Source organism: Schistocerca nitens, chromosome 1, assembly GCF_023898315.1.
Source record: "Schistocerca nitens isolate TAMUIC-IGC-003100 chromosome 1, iqSchNite1.1, whole genome shotgun sequence".
NCBI lineage: Eukaryota > Metazoa > Arthropoda > Insecta > Orthoptera > Acrididae > Schistocerca > Schistocerca nitens.
In genome coordinates, this window is record NC_064614.1 from 1,143,675,316 (window position 1) to 1,143,691,399 (window position 16,084).

Below are 16,084 nucleotides of genomic sequence, written 5' to 3' on the forward strand. Positions count from 1 at the left end.
ATGTTTATATAGTAAATACATATATACAATGAATGATGATGAAACAATAATCTAAATATATACAATACATACATTAATAAATATAATATATACAACATATATACATTTATACAATTAGTGATTATATACAATATTTACAATAAACTATAATGTCCAAGTGGTAATGTATTTATTCCATCATTCAGAATGTGTCTTTTATCATCATTTGCACTTAGTGCTATTTTATTTAATTTTACTGTATATATTTCATGTTTATAGCTTCTAATTAAATTCATTGATCGATATAATTCACTATTATTGAATAAGCAGTCTTTATAGTCATCCATTGATATTTTATTCATTACTACTGATTTCTTAACACCTTTAGATTTTTTATTTTCTTTTTCACCAACACAATATGCATACATTTTAGCTCTCAAACCAACAAATTCAGTCATTATTTTACCATTACATTCATCTTTCATTTTACCTAATACCTTTTTGTTCATTTGTGGTATATTGTACACATTATTTGTTGCATAATCACTTGTATCAAAATGTTCAATCATATTTTTCATATCTTTATAAAAGTCATCTGTTTTTATATTGTATATATAACTATCGGTATCTTGATAACATAACTCAATATTTGTACCATATTTAGGTTTCATTACATCATAATGAAAACTATACATTAGTTCTTTTGATAAATCTAATATACTCATTCCAACATAAATTGGTTTATTAAATTTAATTTCAGTTTTATTCATATGAATAGCTACCAGATTTTCATTAAATATTGTTCTATGTTTGAAATTTGGTTTAGCTATTAATTTATCACATTTTTTACCATCTGATACTAATTTTATATTAACTCTGTTTCTTATATTTTCCATTGTTTTTCCAAACACACTATTATTCATCAGTTTAAAAAAATCTTTTTCAAAATCATTTTTAGCTTTTGTTCTCATTTCTGTATTTAAGTCAATGTACTTTTTCAACCAATCACTTTGTCTGAATTTTAGTGCACGATGTATTTTTGTTAATTTCAATCCTAATTTTATACATTGTTTTAGGTTTCTATAATGTACAACATATTTATGTTTATTATTTAATGTTGTTAATAATTTATGTCCATTTTCTGGTGCTAATGGTAAATCCTTATGTTTGTCATGTAATTCAATTGGATATTGTAAATCAACTTCTAATATATAACCATATTCAGATTTATCTGGAATGTTCATTACATCAATATCTAAATTATTTTCCCATTCAAATCCACCATATGGTAAATATTGTGACATTGCATATCCATATAAATTATTAGCATCTAAATACATTAAATAATTTGATTCTTTATTTTTATTGTAATCTTTCATGTATTTATTATTTGCTTTAACATATCTTTTACAACATTGTGCTATACCACCTCTAATGCCTTTTTCAACCATTAATATCATATTATAATCATGTAATAATTCAAGTGGTTGTTTAGTCATTTTTAACATTGCATCCCAAGATAAACCAGGTGCTGTATAATACCATGCTGGATCTAAATCATATGATTTCATACATGTGTCTCTAAAGTTCTCAAATACATCAGCTAATAATAACACATCTGTTTTCAAATATAAATCATGGTATTCACCCATATTTTTTATATTAAATTTATTCCATACTAATTGTGCATGCTCATAATCATCATCACTTATATTACATTCATTGATCTTACTATAGAATTCATTTTTAGGTGGTAATTGTGTTTCATTGAACCTATTCCAATTATCCATATAATCATATGGGTACACACCTTTTCTAATAACTAGATCTACTTTATCTTTTTGAAAGAATAATTCAATATTTTTCATTTTATCTTTTGACAAATTAGATGATAGTTTATCTAATGATGATGCCATGAATCTAAATGTATCAATAAATCTCATTTTTAAGTTATTTGTTTGCTTACCAAAACTTATATATTTTTCTTCATTATTTGGAATCAATTCAATTTCTTTTTCATCATAACCAAGTTCTTTAATAAACAAATGTGAATCATAACCAGTTAGATTGTGTAAGAATATAGGCACAAATGTTGGTTGTTGAAGTTTAAGATTACATTCATTACATAATGGTGCTATATAATTACCAGTTAAATGATCATGATGATGTACTTTTTTATTATTTGGTGTATATGGTGATTCACATAATGTACATCTTTTAGATTGGTTATGAATTTTTATTTGTTCATGTGTTAACTGTTTCATTGGTTCTATTTGTGAATATATATGTCCTATTTGTTCAACTTCATTTTTAATCATCTCAATAAATTTAGTTTTAGCATTTGGTCCTCTATAAACAACAGGATCTTTATAATGATTATGAATGTATTTCACATAGTAACAAAATCCAGATGGTTCATGTTTTTGATATTTCATTGTGTACGATTCATTTGGATTTGGTTCACATGTGTCCATTTTCAATAATAAGCTTTCAAAATCAGCATATATAACAAATGGAACAGGCATTGTATGTTTATAATTCTTAAATGTTATGTATTCACCTTCATTTGGTACTCTAATTTTAACTGATTCATTTTTAGAACAATCTTCTTTATGTACATTTAGTTTACTTTCTGAATTAAAGTGTTGTAGACACATTTTACATAGATGAATATTTTCAGTATGTTTTGTACACTGAGATCTAATTAATCGAGATAGATTTTTAATCCAACAATAATGTGAATTATTATTATTTTTCATGTATAATAAATCAATATGTGTTGATTTTTCATCTTTAGTTATCTTTAATGGATATATTTCATATTTCTCATCATATGCATACACATTAATCGATATATTAAGTTTACATTCATATTTAGGTATATTATCAATTTTAACTGGATATTCAATTTCACCAATTTTAGTTTCTAATTGTTTGACACATTCTATATAGTTACTAGTTCTGTCTGGGTTTTTACATTTTGTAGGGTCAACTGGATTTAATGCTGATGCTATAGACCACAAGAAACATTTTTCATCATTATTCTTAACATTTATACATGCTTTTTTATCTTTTATTGTTTTTGGTAGTTCAATATATGATGAACCATTAAGTGGTGTATATTTGTTAATTCCTAATTGTAAACCAATTACACTATTTAACATCCAGCCTGATCCTCTATCTTGAAAATTTTGCATGTATGTTAATATTTGTTGTTTACCTTTTGTATAAAATTTATTTAGATCTTTTTCATTTGTGATTGTATAGTTGTATGTTGAGAATCTAAATTCTTTTATTTCATTAGTAGTATTCAATTTGAATTCACAGAACAATATTAGATTAACTTTTAATCCATTGTATATTTTAAGATTATCTTTTATTAACTGACATACAATAGGTTTTGCTGATGTCATAATGTGTTGTGGATCTTTAATTTTTAAGTTGTTTTCAATATTGTATGTTTGTAATCTATTTTGAAATGCTTTTTCAATTGAATGATAAACATGAATTTTTCGTTCATTAGGATGTTCAAATATATCTGTAGCAAATGGAAATAGTGTTTGAGTATTTTGAATCAACTGTAACAAATCACTTTTACATAATTTAGAATATCCACTAAGATTTAAATGTTTAGCTAATGTTTTAAGTTCATTAACATTCATTTTTGATGGATCTTTATCTTCTATATTAGCAATAGATTCATTTTTAGGTGTTCTTTTTCTTTTATTAGATTCCTTAGCAATATCAATTGTATGTGGAAATAATAAATCCATTAATTCACTTTTACGCATTTTAGAGTAACCTTTAATCTTTATGCTTTTAGCTATTGCTCTAAGTTCATTCATCTTCATCTCCATTATGATAGCTCTATTTATTAAGGAAGAAAACTATTATTTTTGTTGTCTGTATTTGTTGTCTATTTACTTATGTAATTATTATTCAGAATATTTGGTAACTGTATTTTTACAAATAGATACAGATATATCTATTTATTAGGGATAAAAAGTAAACTAATTGTTGTCTGTATGTGTTGTCTCTTTTGTGTTTTTTTATATTACATAACTGATATTTATTAGCCTTATTTTGATAACTAGATACAGTTAGATGTATCTATTTACTTACATAATAATTATTCAGAATATTATACTCTATACAACATATGGTTGTATAATTTGATAAAAAATATATTATAAGAATTAGTAGATATTTATAGATTCTTTTTCTTTTATAAGATCAGAATGAATTAATGATTTTTCATGCTGTTTAAGTTTACATCTAGCTACAATTCTACCACATTCACATGCTACCTTTTCAAATAATTTATCTTTGTTTGCTTCATAATATCTTTTAGTATAATAACATGCACACTGGTTACATACTCTACGGTGTCCATCTTTTACAAATTTATCAAAATGAAATTCATTAATATTTTTATCTTCTTTACATCTACAACATTTCTTAGTTGTATCCATTTATTACACTTAAAAACTCTAATTTATTGTTGTCTAAATTCTAATACATGTACCTTTTTATCTGATCTATCCATCATTCCTTTATATACAATATTACAACCAATTATAGCTGTACAATCATCCCAACCAATCATTTTTGCATATCTATCTGGTAGTATTATATTAAATTCATTATTAAGTTCAATAAATGTTTTAAAACCTAATTTAGTATTTTTGATTTCTACATTTGTAATATGATACACTTTATCCACTTCAATGTCACATAATTTCACCAATGGTGTATTTTTATTAACACTATTAAGTCTAGTTAATAGTTCCATTTATATAGAAGAAAAATGTTTTAATTGTTGGATTGTATTGTTTAGTACAATTATTAGTTCTGATATTAACGAAGATGATTTAATACAATCTATACCAAATAGTGATAAATCAAATATACCATACTTTACTACTTTTTTGGTGAATTCATTATATTCATAAAAGGCATCATCTCTAAAAAAGTACAACATACCATTAATGTACCTAAATACTGAATTTATACCAGTTGGTAATCCAGAATATTCTCTACTTATAATACCACGTACTTTATATTTAAAATTACATTCATCTATTTCAGCATAGAAAAAGTCATTAAAGAAAATAAATGTTCTACCAGAATAAGTGTTCACTATGCCATTTAATTTGAAATTATTGCGTAAACCTGTACTAGATAGTGGTTTTGGATATCCTGATATCAATTGTAATGTATGTAAATGTATCATATATACCATATTATTGGAAAATATAACAAGTTCACCACTAGGTCTCTGATATATACCATCTATATGGTTTACATCATTTGGTAAAAATGTTAACCAATCAGTTATTAATTGTGATTGTGGTATTGTATTTTGAATTATCCACACCCATTTCTGATAAAAAACATATAAAATCCCATTCATAAATAATATGTGATCAATATGTTTAGTTTGACATAATGATATAGGTTCTGATTGTATAGGTGGTGAAATTGGTTTAATTGGTACTTGTGTTGGTTGTGTTGATTGTTTACCATATAAACTTTGAATAGCATCAATATCATCTTGAGATAATTCTAAATGCGATCCATTATAGTATGCATACATTATTGAACCATAATCATCTGAATGACGTAGACCTAATGAATGACCAATCTCATGTATTAATACTTCAAATAGATTTGTTTGTCCTTTTGGTGTATTAGTATTCATCTCTAAATACCATATTTCATCATCATCCATATGTATTTCTACAGGATTATTATTCATATCTGGAAAAAATGCATGACCTAAAACATTACCTTTACCATCTAAATCCTTTGAACAATGTATACTTTTATCAATTTCAAATTTATGTTTACGTCTTTTATTTGTAATTAAGATATCTGGATTATTGCTATCGTGTTTAAACTGAATATCTATTTTATCTTGCCATATTTTAAATGCTGCATCAGTTAATTGTAATACTTTTTTAGTAGCACCTTTATAATGCCATTTGATATGTTGCTTATTCCATTTATACAAACTAGTTCTATAGCTACCAAATTCATCTTTTACACCACATCTAGGCATGTTCATAAAATTTAAAGTATCATCACTTAATTCACAACTTATTTCAAGATTATATGTTAACTGAAATAACATTAATGCTTCTCTAAATGCATCATCACTAACATGAGTATTATCATTAACATTTGTAATATCTAAATATCCATAATCACTTAAATACTTTATTGCTTTACTCTTATCATTGGCATATATAATTTTAAACAACAATAAGAGTATTATTGTTTTCATTTATATAGACTTAAAAAATTCAATCTTAATATTCTCATTCTTATCACTAAAATATAAATCAATAATATGGTTATCTATAGTTGAAGAAAATTCCCAATCAGATGATGTAATTGATTCTTTAAAATTTAGAAATACCTTTTCATCATAATTATAAATAATAATTCTATAAGTCGTATACAACATTTTTTCATATTTAATATAACCAATTCTAAGATTATTATGTAAATAAAAATCAATGTTGAATTGTTCAAGTTTAGATATGACTTCTATCAGCCTCATTTATTATATAAAAAATAAACAGTTTGTTTCTTAAAATATTCATAAACAACACATATTTCCTCACCATTCAGATCATATACATAATTCAAAGATTCGTCATTTAACTGATTAATGAATATAGATACATCATCATCAGGATAACAGACAGATAGAAAAAACAGAAGTTTGAACTTCTTCATTTATATATATAAAAATTATTCACGTAATTATGTTGTCCTTACTAACCCAACTATTATGTGAATTATCAAATCCTAACCATTTAACATATACTTTATCACCTTTTTTCCTTAATACTTTTTCAATAAGATATACATCTGGATATTTTGTTTTCTGTATTTCATGTTCATAAAAATTGCCTTTAATATTTTTTAATTTATATGTAATTGGATCTGAATAAATAACATCTTCAATTTCAAATAATTCTGTTGACCAATTAGCTGTATATCCTTTTTCAAATATTCCTTTTAATTTACCTATTCTAACTTGATCACCAATAGAATATTTAGCTTTATATGGATATATTACAGTAGCATTTGGTTTATAATTTTTATCATTAACATCTATTGGTTTCATATTTATTGTACTATGTTTAGTATTATTATAGTCATTTACTAGTTTTTGTAATATATCAACCCATTTATAGTTACCTTGAATATCAAATTGTTTCCACATTTTTTCTTTTAGTGTTCTATTAAATCGTTCTACAACTGATGCTTTAATTTCAGTAAATGTAGAATAGTGATTAACATTGTATATTTTCATTAGTTTATTAAAATATTTATTATAAAATTCTTTTCCATTATCTGTTTGTAAATGTTTTGGTGATCTAATTTTAAATATATTATCAAATGCATTTGCTACATTTTCACCTGATTTATCCTTAATTGGAATAGCCCATGCATATTTAGAATATACATCAATAATAGTTAACATATATTTATATCCTTTATTAATTTTTGATATACCTTTTAAATTACCTGAATCCATTTCAACTAAATCAGCCTGCCATAAATCATCTATTCCAAATGATTCTACTTTTCTTCTATTATAATTTTTTCTCATTGGTTTATGTAGTTCATTTATTATATTTTCTCTACTTACAATTAAATTTTTTTTAAAAACTTACTCTTTTTAGTTTTACATACTGAACATATGCCTTCAATTCTATTACGTCCATTTTTAGTTATTGATCTATGTAGATCATGTGTATCTGTAAATGTTTTACACTTCAAACAATATATTTGATCATTCATTTATAAGGCTTAAAATTCTTCTTCATCTATTAATTCACCAAATATAATTAACTTAACTTTACTGGAACAGTTTTAACTGCATCATTTAATGTAACAGTTAGAAAATTTGATTTGTGTACAATTATTGATTGATTACCATTATTTACTTCATATAATTTATCAGCTACACTTACTGCAATATCAAAGTCATCAAATTTCAAATCTTTGTTTATATTCTTACCAACAACAACAATTCTTTTAAGTCTGAAATCATATTCAAAGTTGTGCATTTTTTGTTCATTTCCAGTCAGAAAGGTAAATTCAATTGTTTGTTTATCACAGATTTTATTTTCAAGATTATGTATTTTATTTATGTATGGTGATAAATCTGACTTTGAGAAATAATCTGAAAAAGCCTTTTCAATCTCCTTTTTTGTGAAGAAATTCTTAAAAGTGTTGTAGTTATCTTGATGAATCTGATTAATTTTTTCATTAAATTTTGTATTGGTAACATAGTTATTAAATTGTGTTAAAATAGACATGTATTCAGGTTTGGTAACATATTCTTTTTCTAAGTATCCTTTTGTAACAGCATCATAGTCATTAACTGGGTCATTTATATTTACTAACCGTTTACCTTTAAAACTAATATATTTTTTGGTAACCTCAAAAATCTCAATCAGTTCTTTTTCAAATACATTAATTACATTTTGAATTTTTGAATCCAATATTGAGTTTAGTTTATTAATTTGTTTGTTTTTTATATTTTCTGATTTTATTTTATTTCCAAAAATGTCCATTTATTAGATTCAAAATATCACTGAATTTATAACCATCTGATAATAGCTTTAACACAAATATACATAAATGCCCACATATTACTTCATCATAATTTTGTATTCTCATTGCATTATAGTATAATTCATTTTCACCTAAATATTTAACTAGTTGATATGGTATATTGCCACCAAATGAATCAAACACAAATTTACCATCATTATTCTTATAATAACATATCCAATGTGTACCAACATGATCAGATGTGTCTAAATTTACTATTCCACATTCATTATTTTTAGGTTTATTAGATAACTCATCTATCATAAAAACACCTTTAAAATGTTTAATTTTTAGTTTTTTAGCTATATTTTCTAAATCAAAATTACTCAATGCTTGTGGATACATTTTCATTATTTTTTGCATCGTTTTTTTAACCCTGTACCTTTTTTCTCCATTTCCATATTATGCCTCTTTAATTCAGCTAATTCAGCATCATTTTTCTTTTTATTCATAACTGAACTAGCAACAGCTGCAGCACCACCCGCTAAAGATCCCAATGCTCCTAATGCTGCAAATAGTAAAGGTAGAAAACCACCTTCATGTTGTGTTAATCCACTACCTTCTTTCTTTTTCTGTAAATATTCAATAATCTTTTTCACAACTGGAATACCTAGTGTAATAAGTAAATTACCACCAATTTTTTTATCTCTTTTTCTTTTTTGAGCATTAGTTAAAAACTGATCAATACTATTTAGTAGATCATTATTGGCTTTAATTTTAAGTGCTTTTGGTTTAATTTTTCCACTAGGTAGTAAAGTATAGTCAATACTGAATGTATTCATTTATATAGATTAAAAATCCCATCTATCTCATCAAGATATAGTCCCATTCCTAATTTTCTTTTAGTATACATTATACCTCTAACAGCAGTAGAAGCTAATTTTTCACCTAATGATGCATCTGAACTATACATTCTCTCTTTTGCTACATTTTGTAATATTTTATCAGCTATATGTCTTTTTTCTATATCTTTATTATCCCTATATGCAATATCATGCTGTTTACATGCTTCATCTAATGGATTTATACCTTTATCACCTCTAGATAACCTTTCATCTAATTTTGTACCTGGTCCACAATAATTATAACCAGGTAGATGCATTTCAAATGGTAATTTATTAATTAATGTATTTATCAAGCCTTTACCATATTTTTCATTCTTCCAAAATGTATGTGGTATATTATTCAAGAACCTAATTAAATATGGAATACCTTTTGGATCATTAATTATAAAGTCATTAAATTTATTTGTTAACATTTTAGTTATTCCTACCTTTTCATTGTAATAATTATTATTACCAGCCATTTCCTCACCATGAATTACCATTAATCTATCAATTAGTTGTCTAACATCATTCATCCATATATATTCAACTGGTTTTTCACTATATTTTTTAACAAATCCTGTACCTGATTTGGTTGGGGACACATCTGAATAATCTGATGAATCTATAGTTTGTTTTCTTTTTTGGGGGAAATAAATATCAACAATTTCTTTTATCAAATTATTGTATTTAACACCTTTACTTGATTTTATTTTATTTGGATTTTTATCAGAATATAATGCATCTGATTTGTATAATATATCTGCATAATTTGATAGATCAACAGGATAAAATTCATCATTCAAATCATCCATAGAAATATGTTTTTTAGTTAAAAGGTTCATTAATCCATCTGTACCATCATATTCATGTCCACCAATGATTAGTTTATCCCCTTTGAATTCTACAGGTAATTTACCAATGTACTTAAACATTCCAACAGGTCTTAATCCAAAAACTGGATCCTCACTGTTATTGATATATTTTAACATTCTTTCACTTATATTTATAATTTTACCTTTGCTATCATCATTTTTACTAAGCATTTTTTTATTTTTTATTTCTTCATCATATTGAGTTAAAACATCTTGTATTTCAGATTCACTTAATGTAAAATCATTAATTGGTGCTATGTCATGATGGTGATGATATGGAATTATTTGTTTTTCTACCTCTCTATTTTCTTCAATAGCTTTCAGAACATTATCACCTATTTCTTCAAACCCTTGTTTTAATTGTTCTATAGCATCAATAACAGGTTGATCCTCTTTTTTATATTTTTCATATTCTGTTCTTGGTTGTTTTTTCCATGTTTTAAATTGTTCTTTTAATTTTTCTACTTTTTTTCTATTACGTTTAGCTTGTTTAACTATAGCTGAATCATATTTTGTAAACATTTATTTAGAATGAAAATGTGTTTATATTGATGTTTGAGTTGACGTTTAACGTTTATGTTAACGTTTATGTTTATGTTTAACATTTATGTTTATGTTAACATTTATGTTTATGTTTATGTTTACGTTTATGTTTATGTTAACATTTATGTTTATGTTTATGTTTACGTTTATGTTCTTATGAAATGTTGTATTTTATTTCTATATTTTCCATCATTACATTTCCTTGTAATATCTATTGTTATAAAACCAAATTCATCATTCCAACATTTACTACATATTTCTTTAAATTCGTTAAATTTTAAATCACCACCAACAAATTCATTATAAACATGATGTAGATTTGTATCATCCTGTCTAAATATATTTAAGAAATTCAGATTATCTCTGACTAACTGTTTAGGTATTTTTGAGTATGTTTGAGCTAAATAAAAACAATCAATTCCTTTATGTCTACCTCTAGTAAAATATTCTCTTACTATATCTTGATTTTCTAGGATAAAATCATCAAATATTACAATTGAATTATCATCACAATCATCTAATGGTACAATGTCATCATTGCTACTAATAAATGATGCTAATGAATCACCTGTTATATCTTCAATTTTATTACATTTTTTAATTAGTTGTTGATATTTTGATTGATCTAAGCTTTTAGAATAAATATATACATGGTTTATTTTTTCCCAATTTAACCAGCCTGGTGCTAATAAATAGTTATCAATCATTAATGTTGTTTTACCACATCCACTTGGTCCTATAATTGCACATCTAATTGAATTAGGTAACAGTTTCCCATGCTTATTTTTTACCTTTTTCTCTGGTATTCTAATTTTTGGTTCCCAATCAATTTTATTCATTTAATTAATAATAAATGAGTAGATTATTTCAATTGAGTGGTAATTCATCAGTACTTAAAAAAAGATTAAATGTACCTATTAGAGATAACTTTAATAGTGTAGCATTAGTTGGATTTTATACAACATTTTTAACACCTAATATAACATCTAAAAATAATAAATTATATTGTGATGGTGAAACAATTATATTTCCTATTGGTCAATATAATTTAAAAAATATAGAAAAATTTATTCATACAAAAAACCCTAATATAAATATTAAAGCAGATGAAATTTTAAATAGAGTTGTTATTGAGAGTGATAAAAAAATATATATGGATATACAAAAAGATGATAATATAGCACCTCTGTTAGGTTTTACTAATCAAACAATTAATCCAAAACAAAGAACTGTTGCTAATGATGTACCTAAAATTATACCATTTGAATTAATTAATATTAATTTTAATTTAGCTGATGGTATGTATATAAAGCATAATGATCATTTTCATAGAGAAACTAATATTATTGCTTCTTTTAAACCAAATGTTGAATTTGGTGCACCAATAATATATGAACCATCTCATCCATTATTTGTTCCTATTCATGATAAAATATATGATTTAGAAGTAACTATAACTGATGACAATGATAATTTAATTGATTTCAATGGGGCACAAATAACAGTTATATTGGAGATGAAATGATACATTTTTCTTCTTAATAAATGAAGAAGATTGAAAGCTATCAATTTCAATCATTTCCAGTGAATGAAAAAACAAAAAATAACCTAAATATTCCCAATAAGGATACAGAAATTAATATACATGTTGGTGATGGATGGTTGCATCCTAATATGGCTCAATTGTACATGAATTTTAGTATTATTAAAACTGATGGAACTAATTATCCAACATATGATGGAAAATCCAATAAGAAGCTAATTGATAACTATGTAGCAAAACTATTTGACTTTATAACCATAAGAAAGGGTAATCATGTTTTATCTAGAATTGAACATCCATTTATTTCATCATCAGTTTTGTTACATTTAACATCATGTGTTACTGATAAAATAAGTATGGAAGGACATATAGTTAACAATGGAAAATTAAGAAAGAAGAAAAATGAAGTATTATATCCATTGGAAATGTTAGGTGGATTTTTTAATGATTACCAAGAAATGATGTTTGAAGGTGATCTTACTGTATGTTTCACATGGTCATCAAGTGCAAATGATTGTATTTTGAGATGGGCTGATTATAATAATGCTGGAGTTGAAATTAAAGATACACTTCCAAGTGAAGGTAAAATCATAGTTGAGAATATGGAAATTCGTGTACCCGTTGTTAAATTTGAACCTAATTATGAACTTGAACTACGAGAAAATATACTGAAAAATCCAAAAATACCAATATCATTTTATGAATTACAAACTGTAGAAGTAGCTGGATTAAATGGTAAGGAAAAATTCGAATTAGACATCACAAATTATTATAACTCAATGGAATTTGATATGCCTTACTTTATATTTGTTGTATTTCAAACTAATCGTAAAAATAATCAATTGCTTGATTCATCATTATATGATCATGTTATGTTACAAAACCTATATCTGAAAAATGGGAGAAATGAATTATTTCCTCAAGAAATGTGGAATTTAGATCCACCATACGATTATTTGAAAGCTTATGATTCATTTCGTGATTTTAAAAGGTTAAAACAAAATGGAGATGGAAATGTTGATGTTAATCCATATAATTATATAACAAATTATCCTATTTATGTAATTAATATGGCACATAGAAAAAATACAGTTGTTACACAAAAAACAACTATGAAGTTATGTGCTACTTTTAAGGATAAAATACCTGATAATACACTAGCCTACATAGTCATGTATGGAAAGAAAAATCTCACTTATGATGCACAACACAGAATACTGACAGAGAACTTTTAATCCCATATATCAATATCTTCATCTTCATCTTCTTGTTTCTTATACTCATTTTCTTCATGTTTCTTTTTCTCATTTAAAAATTGTTCCCATATACTAATATTACGTTTTGTGTTTTGTATTTTTATTTGATGTTCAATATTTAATAGTTCAGCTATTTTTGCAATTATATATTTGTATGGTACTGCCTTACCTTTGTAAAAGTGATTAAACATCTCAAATAATTCTATAATACGATCCTTTTCATTACCAGTAAACATGTCCACTATTGCACCATTTTCTATAGTTACACGTAAGTTCATTAAATGTTTATTAAAATATTTAAATCTATATTTTTTATTATTATGAACACTTACTTTATCAGGATTACAGATATAACATCTTGTACCAACAATATTCCATTGTGAACAATTTTGACAATATTCAGGTGCATAATATTCAGATGGATAATGTATATCATCAGGTATATCAATTTGAACTGCTTTTTCGAATTGTTGAACTAGTCTACTATCATCATTTTGTATTTCATTTTGAATGTTACTAGTGTTCTTTGAATAATATCTATTTTTTCTATCTTGATTTATACATTTCTTACATATAGATCTTGGTTTACCTAATTTCATTCCATATTCTGATATATCTTTTATCATCTCACATTTAGTACATTTTTGTACTGTTTCATTTTGAATGTTACTGGTTTTCTTTGGCTGATATCTGTTTTTTCTATCTTGATTTATACATTTCTTACATATTGACCTTGGTTTACCTAATTTAAGTCCATATGCAGATATATCTTTTACCATATCACATTTGGTACACTTCTTTGATATGTTGTCCATTTATTATATAAAAAAATGTAAGTATTTGTTGTCCACTATTTGTTGTCTATGTTTTATATGAAAATATATTGTATATTATTGTTTCATCATCATTCATTGTATATATGTATATATTATATAAACATCATTATTAGTAATTGTATATAAGTAAATAATTAGAATAACCAACACCATCTATAATTGTATGTATGTATATATGTTGTATATATTATATTTATTAATGTATGTATTCTATATATTTAGATTATTGTTTCATCATCATTCATTTTATATATTATGTAAACATAATTATTTGTAATTATATATATGTATATATTTAGATTATTCAACACCATCTATAATTTATATAGTATTATCTAAAAGAGACACTTTATGCATTTCCCTAATTTTGTGGTTGTATCATTGTAAAAATATGAACAATAGCTGATTTCGATGTAAAATGGTCTAAAAATAGCATAAAATAGGGTTTAAATAGCTGATTTTGGTAATTGGGGTAGAACATACATTTCCTATCTACTTTAGAACCGCCAATAGAGACGTCCAGTTGAGCAGTGAGGTGCTTGATTGTGATCAGTCAATCGCCACGAATGAGGGTCTCTACATGTTCCAACAGTGCAGGAGTCACAGCTGTGTACGGCCGGCCAGCACGAGGGACATGGAGCAGATTTGTGCGACTTTATTGCAATGACAGACACCTCGCCCAACGACTCGCCGTGCTTTTGTTGACTGCCACGCCTCCGTAGACATTCTGCAAGCGCCTATGAATATCTGTGACGCTCTGGTTTCCCACCAAAGGAAACTCAATGACAGCCCTCTGCTCGAAACGCATCTCCATTACAGACGCCATTTTGAAGGCTACACATAGCACCACCATTGTTCGGAACTTCGTGAAACTGTAGGGGTTGAAACGGGAATATTCAACTATGTCCAACAACAACTTCCGCATTTTTTCAACCGAAAAAGTATGTTGCATTACTATTGAACGCCTCTTGTAGAACCATGAATTCCACAACTCTTGAGTATGTATCATGATCCACATCTTGGACAGGTCGCAAAGCATCACAAGTGAATATATTCTGTTATTTAGGGCTCGTAACACTTGGCGACAGATGTGATCGGCAGCTGCCTGTTGTCGGCAGGGTGCGCACGCTGTGGGAGCGCGGCTTCATGGCGCACGCGCACAGGACGTGGCGCCTGGAGCCGCCCGCCTGCCTGTCGGACAGCGACTACGTCAGCGTCGACCTGGCCGCCGTGTCGCCCGCCTTCCTGCTGCTGGTCGCCGCGCTGCTGCTCGCCGCCGTGGTGCTGCTGCTCGAGAGGGCCTGGTCAGTTGCTGTCCCGTCTCCATCACACGGGGAATAGTGGGCAGGGACCTGCAATTGCCCGAGCTCTTGTGTTTAACTTTGCTGCAGTATAATTACCGATATTTAAACATTATCATTTATACAGGGTGGTCCATTGATCGTGCCCGGGCCAAATATCTCACGAAATAAGCGTCAAACGAAGAAACTACAAAGAACGAAACTCGTCTAGCTTGAAGGGGGAAACCAGATGGCGCTATGGTTGGCCAGCTAGATGGCGCTGCCATAGGTCAAACGGATATCAACTGCAT

At 26.6% G+C, this 16,084-nt stretch overlaps 1 protein-coding gene across 1 annotated transcript in view; it reads left to right on the forward strand.

The window, feature by feature from the left end:
- LOC126232638 (ionotropic receptor 75a-like) overlaps positions 1-15,834 on the forward strand; it is a 133,760-nt gene extending 117,926 nt beyond the window's left edge. The window contains exon 10 of the mRNA XM_049942810.1: positions 15,582-15,834. Coding sequence (XP_049798767.1) covers positions 15,582-15,834 — 253 coding nt within the window. The remainder of the gene's footprint in view (positions 1-15,581) is intronic.
- Positions 15,835-16,084: the final 250 nt, after the last annotated feature.